The sequence below is a fragment of the Mus caroli genome, chromosome 2 (genome assembly GCF_900094665.2).
Source record: "Mus caroli chromosome 2, CAROLI_EIJ_v1.1, whole genome shotgun sequence".
NCBI classification, from domain to species: Eukaryota; Metazoa; Chordata; class Mammalia; order Rodentia; family Muridae; genus Mus; species Mus caroli.
In genome coordinates this window covers 28,492,190-28,504,506 of record NC_034571.1, presented here as the reverse complement: position 1 = coordinate 28,504,506, position 12,317 = coordinate 28,492,190, and the positions used below count along the sequence as shown (strand labels likewise).

The 12,317-nt window shown below is 54.4% G+C and overlaps 1 protein-coding gene across 2 annotated transcripts in view; it reads right to left on the bottom strand.

The window, feature by feature from the left end:
• Positions 1–12,317, bottom strand: part of Ak1 (adenylate kinase 1) — a 13,728-nt gene continuing 1,411 nt past the window's right edge. Inside the window, exons 1-7 of one of the 2 annotated variants that reach the window (XM_021155875.2) lie at positions 9,535–9,625; positions 6,577–6,614; positions 5,173–5,208; positions 4,653–4,816; positions 3,860–3,976; positions 1,582–1,773; positions 1–1,427 (exon numbers count right to left, since the gene is read on the bottom strand). In XM_021155875.2, coding sequence (XP_021011534.1) covers positions 1,359–1,427; positions 1,582–1,773; positions 3,860–3,976; positions 4,653–4,816; positions 5,173–5,208; positions 6,577–6,583 — 585 coding nt within the window. In that variant the 5' untranslated portion in view covers positions 6,584–6,614; positions 9,535–9,625 and the 3' untranslated portion in view covers positions 1–1,358. Of the gene's footprint in view, positions 1,428–1,581; positions 1,774–3,859; positions 3,977–4,652; positions 4,817–5,172; positions 5,209–6,576; positions 6,615–9,534; positions 9,626–12,317 lie in introns of those variants that run through there. The other variant, XM_021155874.2, reaches the window with a different exon arrangement.

Genomic DNA, 12,317 nt, shown 5'->3' with positions numbered 1-12,317 from the left:
TAACTGAAATACATTTATTTATTTTAAAGGACAGCTTAAATAGGCAATGCAGAAGGAAAGGTGGCCCCACTGGTAGTAAACAGAAAGGAGTGAGCACCGTCACCCCCAGGGGCAGGTGTCCCTGGGACAGGCATGGCTGCTGGCTTACAGGCTATCTGGGCTTACAGGGGAAGTCACTAGGGATGGAGACGGGGCCCCAGGACAAGTGAGTACCAACAGAGGCTTCCTGCATAATGAGACCAAAGAATAAAGAGCAGAAGAGAGATGCCAGCTCTTCTTGGCATCCCTGGGTGTCCTCTCCGGGTCCCAGGCCTGGTCCTTGATCCCACATCCTTGTCTATGGCAGCTCACACTCCTTAATCTGCAAGTTCTTGTCTTAACGCTGAGGATAAGGGTTGGGACATAGCGTGACAGAACAAGCTTTAAAACCAGCCAAAGGATGGCAAGGCCTGGCAGGGCTATACCAGGGGAGCCTTCTTCAGGAGCCCAGTTTCCCACCTAGCTGTATGCCCATTGCACAGTTCCTTGGCACCCAGTGGCCCCAGCTGGTGAGCCATGGCCCTTTGCCCTTTGCCCATGCCAGACCCCAGTCAGGCACAGAAAACCTGCCCAGCCCGGGATGCAGCTCACTCTGTAGCATGCTGGCCTCGTATACAGGGCCTTGGGCTTGATCCCCAGTGCCCCCAAAACCAGGAGTGGTGGAGGTCCACACACACACCTGTAATCTCAGCACACAGGAAGACAAGTGGAGGCAGGAGGATTAAGGTTGTCCTTAGTTACATAACAGGGTTGAGGCCAGCTTAAGTCACACGAGATGCTGTCTTAAAAAAAGAGAGAGAGAAAGAAAGAAAGAAGGAAAGAAAGAAAGAAAGAAAGAAAGAAAGAAAGAAAGAAAGAAAAAGGAAGAAAAGAAAAAAAGAAAACTCACTCCAGAGAAACAATGGCTTAGGGCCAAAGCCACACAACAAGGCTATGAGAAACAGGGTGAACGCCAGACCCCTCCCCAGAGCAGCCTGCCAACCCAGGAACCCCTAGGCTTGACACAGCCTGGCTAAGGAAGGGCCTAGGATCCCAGCAGAGCCAGAGGGAGACAAGACAGCTGGGCTGAGGCACAGGGAAGAATGGGCCAGCCGCGCTGGGGCCTCCGGCGGTGGCAGCATGAATCACCTCAACTGGAAGCAAAGGAAAGGAGCAATCCTAACCCTCCTTGGCAATTTCTTTAGTGTCCATGGGACAGGATAACATGGCTTCCTGTGTCTGTGCACAGCCCGGCAGGGTGGAGGTGCTGGGCTTGAGCCAGGCTGCCTGGGGTCAGGGGGCAAGGGTGGGGCGGGCTGGGAGCTGGCCAAGGGATCCAGTTACTTCAGGGAGTCGAGATAGGTGCAGACCTCAGAGAAGACAGTGTCCACCGTGCCTTCGGCATTGACCTGTGGGGAGAGGGACGATGAGGACAGAGGCGCACGCCATGGCAGGATCCACACAGCCCCACTCAGTGAACTGAGGGAGAAACTGAGGCAGAGGGAGAGGGATGGCCTAAGATCCCACCGTGAGCTGCAGCTAGAAAAGAGAGGTGCTCCCCACCTTGCGCACAATGCCACGCTTGTCATAGAAGGAGATGACAGGTTCTGTGGCGTTGTAATAAGTCTCCAGCCGCTTTTTGATGGTCTCCTCGTTGTCATCCACGCGGCCACTGGTCTCCCCTCGCTTCAGGAGTCGTTGGGTCATGGTCTCGGCACCTGCGTCCACATACAGCAGCAGTGTGGGCTGTCCAATCTGTGTAGGATGGAAATCGGATCATTGGGACTCCATCATCCCTGCCTCCATCTCCCAAGCCCTACATGAGACCCACCCAGAACGCGCCTTCCTAGAGTAACTCCTCTGTCACTCAGGTCAAACCTCTTCCATGGGCTCCTAGAACTTTCAAGAGAAAGCCCAAAAATCCTTACCAGATCTAGAACACCTATGTGTTGTGCCCTTGGCACCCCCACCCGCAGCTGCTCTCCTGATCCCCACCCACACCCCTCCTTCCTTCCTTCTGCCATATTGACCTATGCTTGTGTCTGTCTCCATCCCACGCCAGCCCAGCCCAGGTCCCTTTACCCTTTCCCATAACTGAGACTGTGGGAGCCTCAGCTAGACCCTCACTCCTTCCAGATGGTCTTTCAGATGTGACCTCCACTATTCCTGGTCCCTTAGTCTCCCCTTGACAGCCTCTAGGTATTTACTTAGCAACCTCCCCTTCCCTCAGCCAGGATGGGAGCTAAGGGCTGAATAAGACTTGATTGAAAGGAATCAGAGGGACAAGGTCTGTCTAAATGACTGTCACTGTCCTAAGCCACTCATCCCAAAGATGGCTTGGAGAGGTATAAAGGACTAGGGCCTGAGTGTTCCAGACCTTGGTTTGGCCACCAGGGCCCTGCACACTGGCCCTGCCCAGGCTGGGCCTTGCACTGAAGCAGGCAATGGCTTCCTTTCCCTTTTCTGGCTACACAACCCCTCAGAGTAGGGGTCATCGATAGATCCCTAAGCCTGGCCTGGTCTAGGCTGGGCTTGTGAAGGCAGGCAGGAGGATTCTGGGTCTTCCTCGCTTTGGGCCTGGGCCAGGAGGTCTAACAGCCTTGGGACCTCTGATCTTTAGTCCCCACGTGAGTCAGCCCCAGCCTCTACGCAGCTAACATCACATCAGCTTGTCACTCACAGCTCCTCTCCTGCCTCGGTCCAACCGTGTAACCTAGGGCAGGCTACTGGGCCCTCTGAGTCTGGTGTCTGTCTCCTGGGTGGTTGCAGATTCAGTGTGACAGTATCTGCTGACTGTAGATGGTTTACCAGTTTAGAGTGGCAAAGGCCAGACCAAGGCTGCTGCCACCTGTCCATCGGCCATCAGCTGCCAAGGTCCTCTGAGTCCCCAGGGCCAAACGCAACAGACTCTGGATCCACACTTTGGGTGGAGGTAGTGAGGCTTGTCTCTGAGCAATGCATCCCTGGCTGGAGCTCAGTATGGAAATGGGCATCTAACTAGAAGAGTGAGCCCTGAAGACTGCCCACCCCAAGGAAGCTCTGGGGATTTGAGTCAGCAGTAGGATAAGTCACTTCCAGGCCAGCCCCTCCCTTCTCTGTCAGTGCAGTTCTGGCTCCCCCTAGTGTCAAGATCTGAGAACTTCAGCTACTCGGGCTCCCAGAGGCTGCCTCCAAGCCCTGAGTGTAGCCAGGGAAACCCCCTAAGAGCACAGGACGGGAGGCACTTTGGATGGCTAGATGTGGCCCTGAGGGTGGCAAATGACTTCATGCAGCTGAGGAAATGGGGAAAACCAAGATGTGCCTCAGGGTTGCGTCTAAAGGAAGCTAGACCAACTCCCATTTCAATGATTGGCATGCTGAGGCTCAGAGCAAGACAAACATTTTCTTGAGGTCTTTCATTCACTTAGAGGTTGTGACATGCCATCTCTCCTATTCTGACTGAGCTGCACAGAGGTGGGCAGGAGTGAGGCTGGAGGTACTCTGCCCCAGCCCACCAGGGTGCCAGTCAGCCCTTCACCCGCCCCTCCTCAACACCTACTACCCCTTTCTCCTCAGCACCTGTGTAGTGTGAGCTTCATCCAAGTGCACACACATGTGCACATGTGCATGTGTGCATCCTACATTGCCTATTGCTTGTGTAGGTGTGGATCATGTGCGCAAATGTCTGCTTGTGCACATGTGGGGTGACAAGCCCCACAGGATAAAGTCTCTCAAATCCTCCTCCTCCCACCTTTCTTTGGGGTGGTTACAGTAGGTCCTTGTGCAGCCTTCCCACCTGCACACTGTAGACTCTGCCTCCATCGCCCCTCCCTCTCGGCCGATGACCAGTCAAGGGTCTTACCTTCTGTTCAAACTCTTCTCCCTGTTTCACCTCCCTTGGGTAGCCATCGATCAGGAAGCCATTGGAAGAGTCCACTTTGGCTAACATAGCATCTCGGAGCATGTCCAGCACCGTGTCCTGTTGTCCGGCACAGGAGACCCTTGAGCCTTCTCTCCCCGGGAGCCCCTCGGGAGCACTACCTGTGCTGGTCCACCCAAGCTTGCCCTCTTTCCGGGAGCGTGTGAAGTCCCAGCAAGCCCCTGTCTCCAGGCTTGGGCTTCATCGAACCCCTTCCCAGCCCGGAAATGTCCTGGGCCTGGACACAAAGCTTCTACAGGCCTCTGCTGTCCCTATTCTCACCAGGGCAGGGGACAGGGAGGGGACAGACTGAGGTACAATGGTCTGGTGACTCTAAGCATGGCATAAAATGAAGGGGTAAAGTACGGTAAAGAAGGGGACAAACAGGTCAGCAGAATGGCTCAGAGGTGGCATTTGCCTTCAAGCCTTGTAACCAGAGTTCCACTGCCAGGACACACACAGTAGAAGGAGAGAACCACCCTTCACATTGCCCTCTGACGGCCATGTTGATCCCATAGAACATGCATACCCCTCCCAACAAATGAAAAATCAAGTAACTGAAGGGGCCACTCTAGTATTAATCTAGGGGGTCTGAGCTCAAGGCTGGGGAGTTAGGGCCAGCCATAAAGAGTGTGGTAGAGACAGAAAGTCCAGGACACTATGGGGTGGAGAATAGATGACCCCTGGGACTCAGGCTCAGACCCTTCACTAATCCCCGGCAGGCCCACTCACTCACCAGTGGTACTAGCTCTCCCTTTTCCATGATAGCTGACAGCTTCTTGCCCCTCTCCGATCCAGAGCTGACTTCTGCCCGAAGCAGGTCCCCAGTAGACAGGTGGGTGTAGCCATATTTCTGTACAATCTTCTCGCACTGGGTGCCCTTTCCTGAGCCAGGTCCGCCTGTAAGCATCCATGCATTCAGAAACCTCACCCCACCCTGCAAAACAACACAGCCCCAGGCAGACACCACCACGGTCCTCAATGAGAGAAGAAACCTCACAAGCAAGCTTTTCATCCCTGCACTCGGGAGGCAGAGCTCTGTGAGTTTGAGGCCAGCCTGGTCTACACAGTGAGTTTCAGGACAGCCAGAACTATGTAGAAAGACCCTGTCTCAAAACACACACACACACACACACACACACACACACACAAAAACCAACAACAACAAAACAAAACAAATCCCCCCAAATCCTGCAGTGCCTGCTCAGACCCTCAGACCCTGCTTACCCTCCGCCTGCCCGCCGCCTACAACTCACCCACCACAAAGATGATCTTGGCCTTCTTCAGCTTCTCTGTGGGGAGAACAAACGGGAAGCACGAATCAGTCACTGGCTAGACAAGCAGGCAGAGCCCACGTGTGACCCAGACTTGGGCTGAGTGAGCTGGGACAGACAGTGGGTGTTCTGGACAGGCCCAGACAAAGCCCAGAGGCTAAGAACTCAGCCAAGGATTCAGAGGTTAAGGGACAGAGATGGGCGCCTTGAGTGGGGGAGGGCCAGAAGAGACCCCAGGTGTCGGTCACCTCCAGTCTTTCTGCCTCCCTCTTCTTGGGGTTCACTAGACACACAGCAGCCCATGATCCTATCCTGTTCCCGCTGTCACCTCCCCTCTCTCTGGCTTTGGCCCTGCCATGGCTGCTCTGACCCAGCAGTACGAATGTGGCGCTGGCAACCACAACGTGTTGCCATAGAGACGGTTGCCAGGGAGGAGGGCTGCTGTGGGCAAATGGAACTCTTACTCAGACAGGGAGTTAAGCAAACTTCCCAAACTGCCTCCTTTAGGACCCACAGCCCTGGTGGCCTGCTGTGGAGAAGCTATGTGACAGTGCAGACCTAGCTAGGGGGAGTGAGGCCCTAGGCCCCATACCTGAGCCTATGAAAAAGGGAGAGGGAAACCGAGGCCTAGGGAGGGAAGGAGGGACTTAGCCAAGGGAACATCGGAGCCCAAACTATTATCCCGGGCTTTCTCCTGAGCTCCCTCCCCTTAGGGTGCTGGGCAGGGACCCCATTGGGATGCAGCCTTTCCAGGAGGAGGTGGGCTTGAAGGCCCTGAGGGTCTAAGGCCCTGAGGCCCTGCCAGGGAAGTGCCTAAGGCTGAGTGTGGCAGCTAAGGGGTGGATCCTTGACCACCAAGTTGAGGCGGTAGCAGAGTCTGTCAGGCTCTTTAAAGAGCCACCCAGGCAGAGGCCCAGTGCCAGGGCATGGCGATGCCAGAAGCCAGGGCCCACCCATTCCAGGCACTCTGCCCACATCCCATAGAGCATAGAAGCCAGGAAGACAAGACTTTAGGGTCCACCCCACTAGCTGACAGGGACACTGAGTCCCAGCAAGGGCCAGACATGAGCCTGCCCACTGCTCCAATCAACCCTCCACCCCCACCCCATTCCACACTCCTCGGCAGTTAGCTGGAATAGCTGTCCGGCATAGCCCCTCCCCAGTATCCTCCTTCCCCAGAAAAGGGGAGGCTTGGCTATAAATACCAGCATAGGTGAGCTCTGGGGTTCCAGAAACCTTAGGCAAGCCTTGTTGCTTCTAAGATTAGGATCCGAGCACATCCTAACAGGAAGGGGGAGGAAGCCTGGGGCCTCCTGCAACCCTCTCAATCTCTGTGAGCCCATTCCTTAACACCCAGGACCCTAAGGCCAGGAGGGGACCACATACCTTCCATCCTGCTGAGATCTGGGAGCTAGGTCAGCACTCTGCAAGACAAGGCCCAGGCAGGGGTGAGGGGTTCTCCTCCCACCCTGACTCAGCTCCACCAAGCCCCACCCACAGCAATAAGTGTCAGGCTCCGGCTTGCAATTTCCAAACTGAGAGGCTAAGAGCATAGAGAGATACCCAGGAGGCAGAATGACCTTGGGAAAGTCACCTTCCTGCTGGCTTCTACTTACTGCCTCTGTCACCCCTCTAGTGTGTGCTTTGGTCTGCTGCAGACACCTGGGTAGAGGTCAAAGAGGACGTGAACAACTCTAGGGGATCTCTCAGGTGTGTCCCTAGTGTGTGAGGGGAGTGTCTGCCTCACTCTGACAACACTCCCCAGGGGGCAGGATGCAGGCAGGCAGGTGTCTCCTTCTTGCCTGGGGACAGGACAGGTGGCAGAGACACTCCCGGTGCTCAGTCCTAAAAGGTTTATTTTGTCCTGTTTGAGACAGGGCTCCTTCTCCATAGCCCAGGCTGGCATCAGATTAACGGCCATCCTACAGCCTCAGCCTCACTACCTGGGCCTGCAGGTGTGCAGGTACTGGCCCTGTGTGGTTTCTCTTTGTTGTTTTTAATTTTACGCGTATGATGGTGTGCCTGCATGTAAGTGTACCACCTGACTGACAAAGAGGCCAGAAATGGGTGTGGAGTCCCATGGGACTGGAGTTAACAGGTGGTTGCTGCGGCCGCCTTGTGGATCTTAGGAACAGAACACAGGCCCTTGGGAGAAGCAGCAGTGCTCGTAGCTGCCTCTCTAGCCCTGTAGTCCCTTTCCAATTCTTAATGTAAGCTGGGTCCCTGACTCCTGCCTGAAGCAGGCCCAAGGCCACCTCACACGGGGCCCTACCACTCACACACCCCCCTCGGGGGGAATTTACTTCACTCACGGCCCCCAGCTTGCCCATTCTTTCTTCATAGCCACCCACCCTCCAGCCTCTTCAAAACTATGTCCTCACCCCCTACCTGTCCCGCCATCCCAAGACCACCCATGCCGCTCTGGTCTGTGTCCCAGGTACATGCTTCTGTCCTCTCACCCTGGGTTCAGGCCCAAGGGACCTCCCCACCCACACTGTGCAGTCAGTCCTATATCGGCATGCATGCTCCCCACAACCCAACCCACCTCTGCCCTGCACACTTGTATCCCAACCGTCTTCTCTCCAACCGAGACCTTAGCCCACCTCCACAGAGCCTCTAAATCACACACGCACACACACGCACACGCACACACACGCACACGCACACATGCACAGGGCAGACAGGGCAATAGTATTTTCCCTGGCAAGCAACAATCGTGCGATCCTCCTGCTCATAGGCTTCTATGTGTGGTCCTCTTGGCTCCCTAAACTAAACCTGAACCCCTCAACCAACCTGGCCAGGTCTGGACAATCTGTCCCCTCCTTTCTCATCCACTTTAATGCCTCCTTCCCACCAGGCCTTTGCAGCATCACACACCAAATGCTTGGGGGGGTGTCTTCCTCCAAATGCTACTGGAGTCCCCAGCTCAAATGTCACCTCCTTCAGGATGCCTTCCTAGATTGCACCCTATGATCCCACATTGACAGGTGCTGTCTCTGAACTTCAAGTTGCAGGGTACCCAGCCTAAGGTGTCAGGACACTCATTAGCATCATGGGTCTTGTTCCTGTCCCTGATTGGGCCTGGCAGAGGATAGCACTGGCCTGGGACTCTCATTCCACCCTGCCTGCCATCTGGGAAGGGAATTGGGCTTGGGGGAGGGACACAGACTAGCTCCAGACTCTGGCTGGGGTCAAGCTCAGGCCTGGCACCCCCAAACACACAAGAACCTTGAGCATCTTTGCACAGACCCGTGGCCTGAGCTGCAGCCTCTAGGCCTACAGAGTGTGCAGGAGGAGGCATGGGGCTGCCAAGTCCTTCGGCAGCTGCCCAGGGGAGGAGGAGTGTCCCAGGCTCTGGACAGCCACCAGGAATGTCCTAGGAGATCACTCCCCTCTACATGCCCCACCCCTCCTGGTAACCTAAGTCCCTCTGTCCCACAGACACCTGCCGCTTCTTTGGTCTAAAATAACTTGGGTCGTGAGGAGGCCTCTGGAAAGCCAGGGGTCCCAGACAAGAGTAAGGTTACAGGACTAAGCAGCCAGGCCTTATAAGGTTCCCTGGGTCAGGGCCCCGGTGCTCCTAATATGACTGTCTTCTAGGTGGCTCAAGGAGCAGAGGCCCCAGGGGACACACTTCCCCAATCTCTATGCCTGCTTGTCCCAGGTGCTTGCTCAGCAAAAGCCCTCACAGAGGCTAGCTATCAGACAGGGTTCAAGTCAAGCCCTATCACTCAGCTGTGTGACCTTGGGCAGCTGATGTCCCCTCTCTGGCCAGCCTTGCTGCTGCTGAAGCATCCTGGGTAAGCTGAGTGGACTTGTGAGTCAGGCAGGAGGGTTCCTGTGGAGCCCCTGATTCGACAGGAGGTGCTGGCAGGGCTCCAACATCCAGGAGCCCCAGATCCTCACAATACTTGGTGACATTACAGTTCATGTGAACACACAGGCTGACCCTATCCAGGTCCTCTGGGAAAAGGAGATAGGCCTCTGTCCTTCCCTCGTCCCTTAGGGCCTCAGCACAGAATTGCCAAGGGCATGGGTGGAACTGAAGCCCCAGGAATACCAGCTGGGACAAAGAGGGTCTGGGAAGCTGAGAGTACCAGGACACACACACACACTTGAGCACACATGCACACACATTACCACAGGGTACATGCACCCAGAGCTGATAGCTGATAGGATACACATGCAAACACACACAGCTCATAACCATGGATACAAACATTCAAGACACACAGAACCCAAGGGTAGCCTGATACCAGCAACCCCACCTTCCCACAGGTGATATCTCCCCACACCTCTTAGAGGCTTCCAGGCGGGCAGACAATGGAGCAGACACACACTGACCTGGGGGAGGGTGTGGTGGGCGCTGGGGCCAGTGCGTGCCCTGCCTGTCCTCTCAGCCGCCTGCAAAGGCGACTATTTATAAGGCTGTCAGCGCGCACGCATGGCATGCTGGGAGCCAGCACTCTGGCGAGATGGCAGAGAGAAGGGAGGAGGGAGGGAGCTGGGGGAAGGAGGAGGAGAGAGAAGGAAGCAGGAACTCTCATGGAAAGCTTAGTTAGGAGTGAGCGTCCCCACCAGGCACTCCCTGGAACTAAACCTGCACACAGTGTGTCTGCCACCACTCTATGCCCGCACGACTCCCACAGACAAGTGTTCTTTAGCTGGGTCAGCTGATGCTCAGACAAGTTGTGTATGTTTAATCTCGGCATTTAATCAAGGAGACCAGACCAGGGAAGTAAGGAGGGAGGGGGACCAGGGTGTAAACTTTGCTGTTCCAGGGTCACCATCCTCAGGCTCTGAGACCCCTACCCTGAGATATCTCCACTGTTGGAAATGACTCTTTGAGCTCCTTCTGGATTCTGACTATCTGGTGGCTAGGTAGATGATAAGCCAGCCTTGAACTCAGGAAGATGCTGGGCAGTGCCCCATGGTTGAACATGGAGAAAGAACACTCAGAAAGCTTTGTGTATCCAGATCAGGGTTTGCTAAGTATGAGGACTCTCATTTGTGAGTACCCGGTGGAGCACGATGATGTCAACAACAGACTCCAGCTGTGCACGGGGAACCCCTAAGCACAGAGCAGGACCCAGAGGCCACCTGAGACTCCCCATGTGGAAAACCATGTTGTCTAATTAGGGAGCTCTCTACAGGAGAAGTGGTATAGGGTGCCAGGTGCTCAAAGCATAGCAGGACAGAGGGACTGGCAAGGTTCAGAATGTGTGTATCTGACCAATCCGCTCACATAAGGCCTCCAAAGCATGGCTCCAAACAGCAAAATAGGGTGAAACTGGAAACTTTTGTAAATGCTTGGGAGCCACAGACAACCAGTTTGGGTGGTGCCTGAACACCAGTAGCAGCCTGCATACCAAGGTCCTGCCACTGTGGGGGCAGATGCACTCACTGGGCCATCTGTCCTGTGCTGGCCTGAAAGGCTGCTCCCAATACTTAGGCTGATGTGTGCATTGCACAACTTTCGGGGAAAGCAGATTGATGTTATCCAAATTTATCAGCTCCTACATCAGAAACCCATTCAGGAACAGGATTTACACAGAAAGGTTCTTAAGCCCAGTGGCGGGGACTGACTGGGGCCATAGCACAGAAGGGTGCCTGGGAGCTGCTACTCACTCAGAGCAGCTCTGGGTGAGAGGGGAAACCTCACTTGCTGGGGTAGCAGGCACCTGTGAGAGACATGATGAACACCTGCCCAGGTCCAATCTCACCTGAATAAAAATTATTCTGAATGCAGGCTGGATAGGGGTGATGGAACTTGGTGAGAGTGGTGCCCAGTGTAGGAAGCCCTGGGCTCACGCCATGTGTACTGGATAAGGCAGCTTGAAACTATGATCCTGGTACTAGAGGGATAGAGAAGGGGATCCGAAATTCAAGGTCTGGGGTTGGAGAGATGGCTCAGCGGTTGGAAAAAGAAAAAGGCTGGAGGATTAGAACTGAGGCAAGCTCTCAGCTCAAGGAGAAGAAACAGTAACAAAGCCAAGAGGGAAGGATGAGGTCAAAGGAAGGGTGAGCTGGGGCTGGAGAGATGGCTCAGAGGTTAAGAGCACTGACTGCTCTTCTGAAGGTACCGAGTTCAAATCCCAGAAACCACATGGTGGCTCACAACCATCTGTAATGAGATCTGATGCCCTCTTCTGGGTAGTCTAAAGACAGCTACAGTGTACTTACATATAATATAGAAATCTTAAAAAAAAAAAAAAAGAAAGAAAGAAATTCAAGGTCATCCCAGGGGGTATCAATTTCAGATCAACCTGGTGTATATAGAGGGTTTCAGGACAGCCAGGGCTACACAGAGACGCTCTATCTGAAAAATCTGACTTGATCTTAAAGAGGACTCTAGTTTGATTCCCAGCACCCACATGGTAGCTCACAACTGTAACTCCATTTCCAGGGGAGCTGATTTCCGGCAGTACCAGGCACACACATGGCACACAGATATCCATGCCAGCAAAACACTCATATACACAAAAATCTAAAAAAATAAAAAGATAAAGAAGACCCACCCTAACATGGACGTGCCTTGGCTCAGGGTGCCTCTCCTGCCATGTCCCCCGTGGAGCTGGGCAGACCTGGGTTTCCCCCTTCCTGCCCCTTCTCCTTCCTCTTCCTCTCCCCTTTTCCCTTTGAGACCTAATCTCACACATCTCTTCGGATCCTTCTGTCTGCTGGGTTGCTGGGATTACAGGGACACTCCACCATGCCCAGTTTCCTTGGTGCTAAGGATGGAGCCAGAAACTTCTTCCTGCTAAGTAAGCTCTATATCAACTGGGCTTTCTATTTGTTTTTTTTTTTTTCTCTTTCACATTCATTGTGGGGGGGGGCACATGAATGTGTGGGCTCACGTGTGCTATTGCACACTTGTGGAGGTGAAAGGACAACTTGCAAGGGCCGGTCCTCTTCGTCCACTGTGTGAAGTCCAGGGATCTAATTTAGGCGGTCAGCCTTGGCAGGAAGCAACCAGTACCGACTGGGTCATCTCACCGGCTCTGTGCTTTAGTTAAAAAGTTTTTTTGTGGGCTGGTGAGATGGCTCAGTGGGTAAGAGCACCCGACTGCTCTTCCGAAGGTCCAGAGTTCAAATCCCAGCAACCACATGGTGGCTCACAACCATCC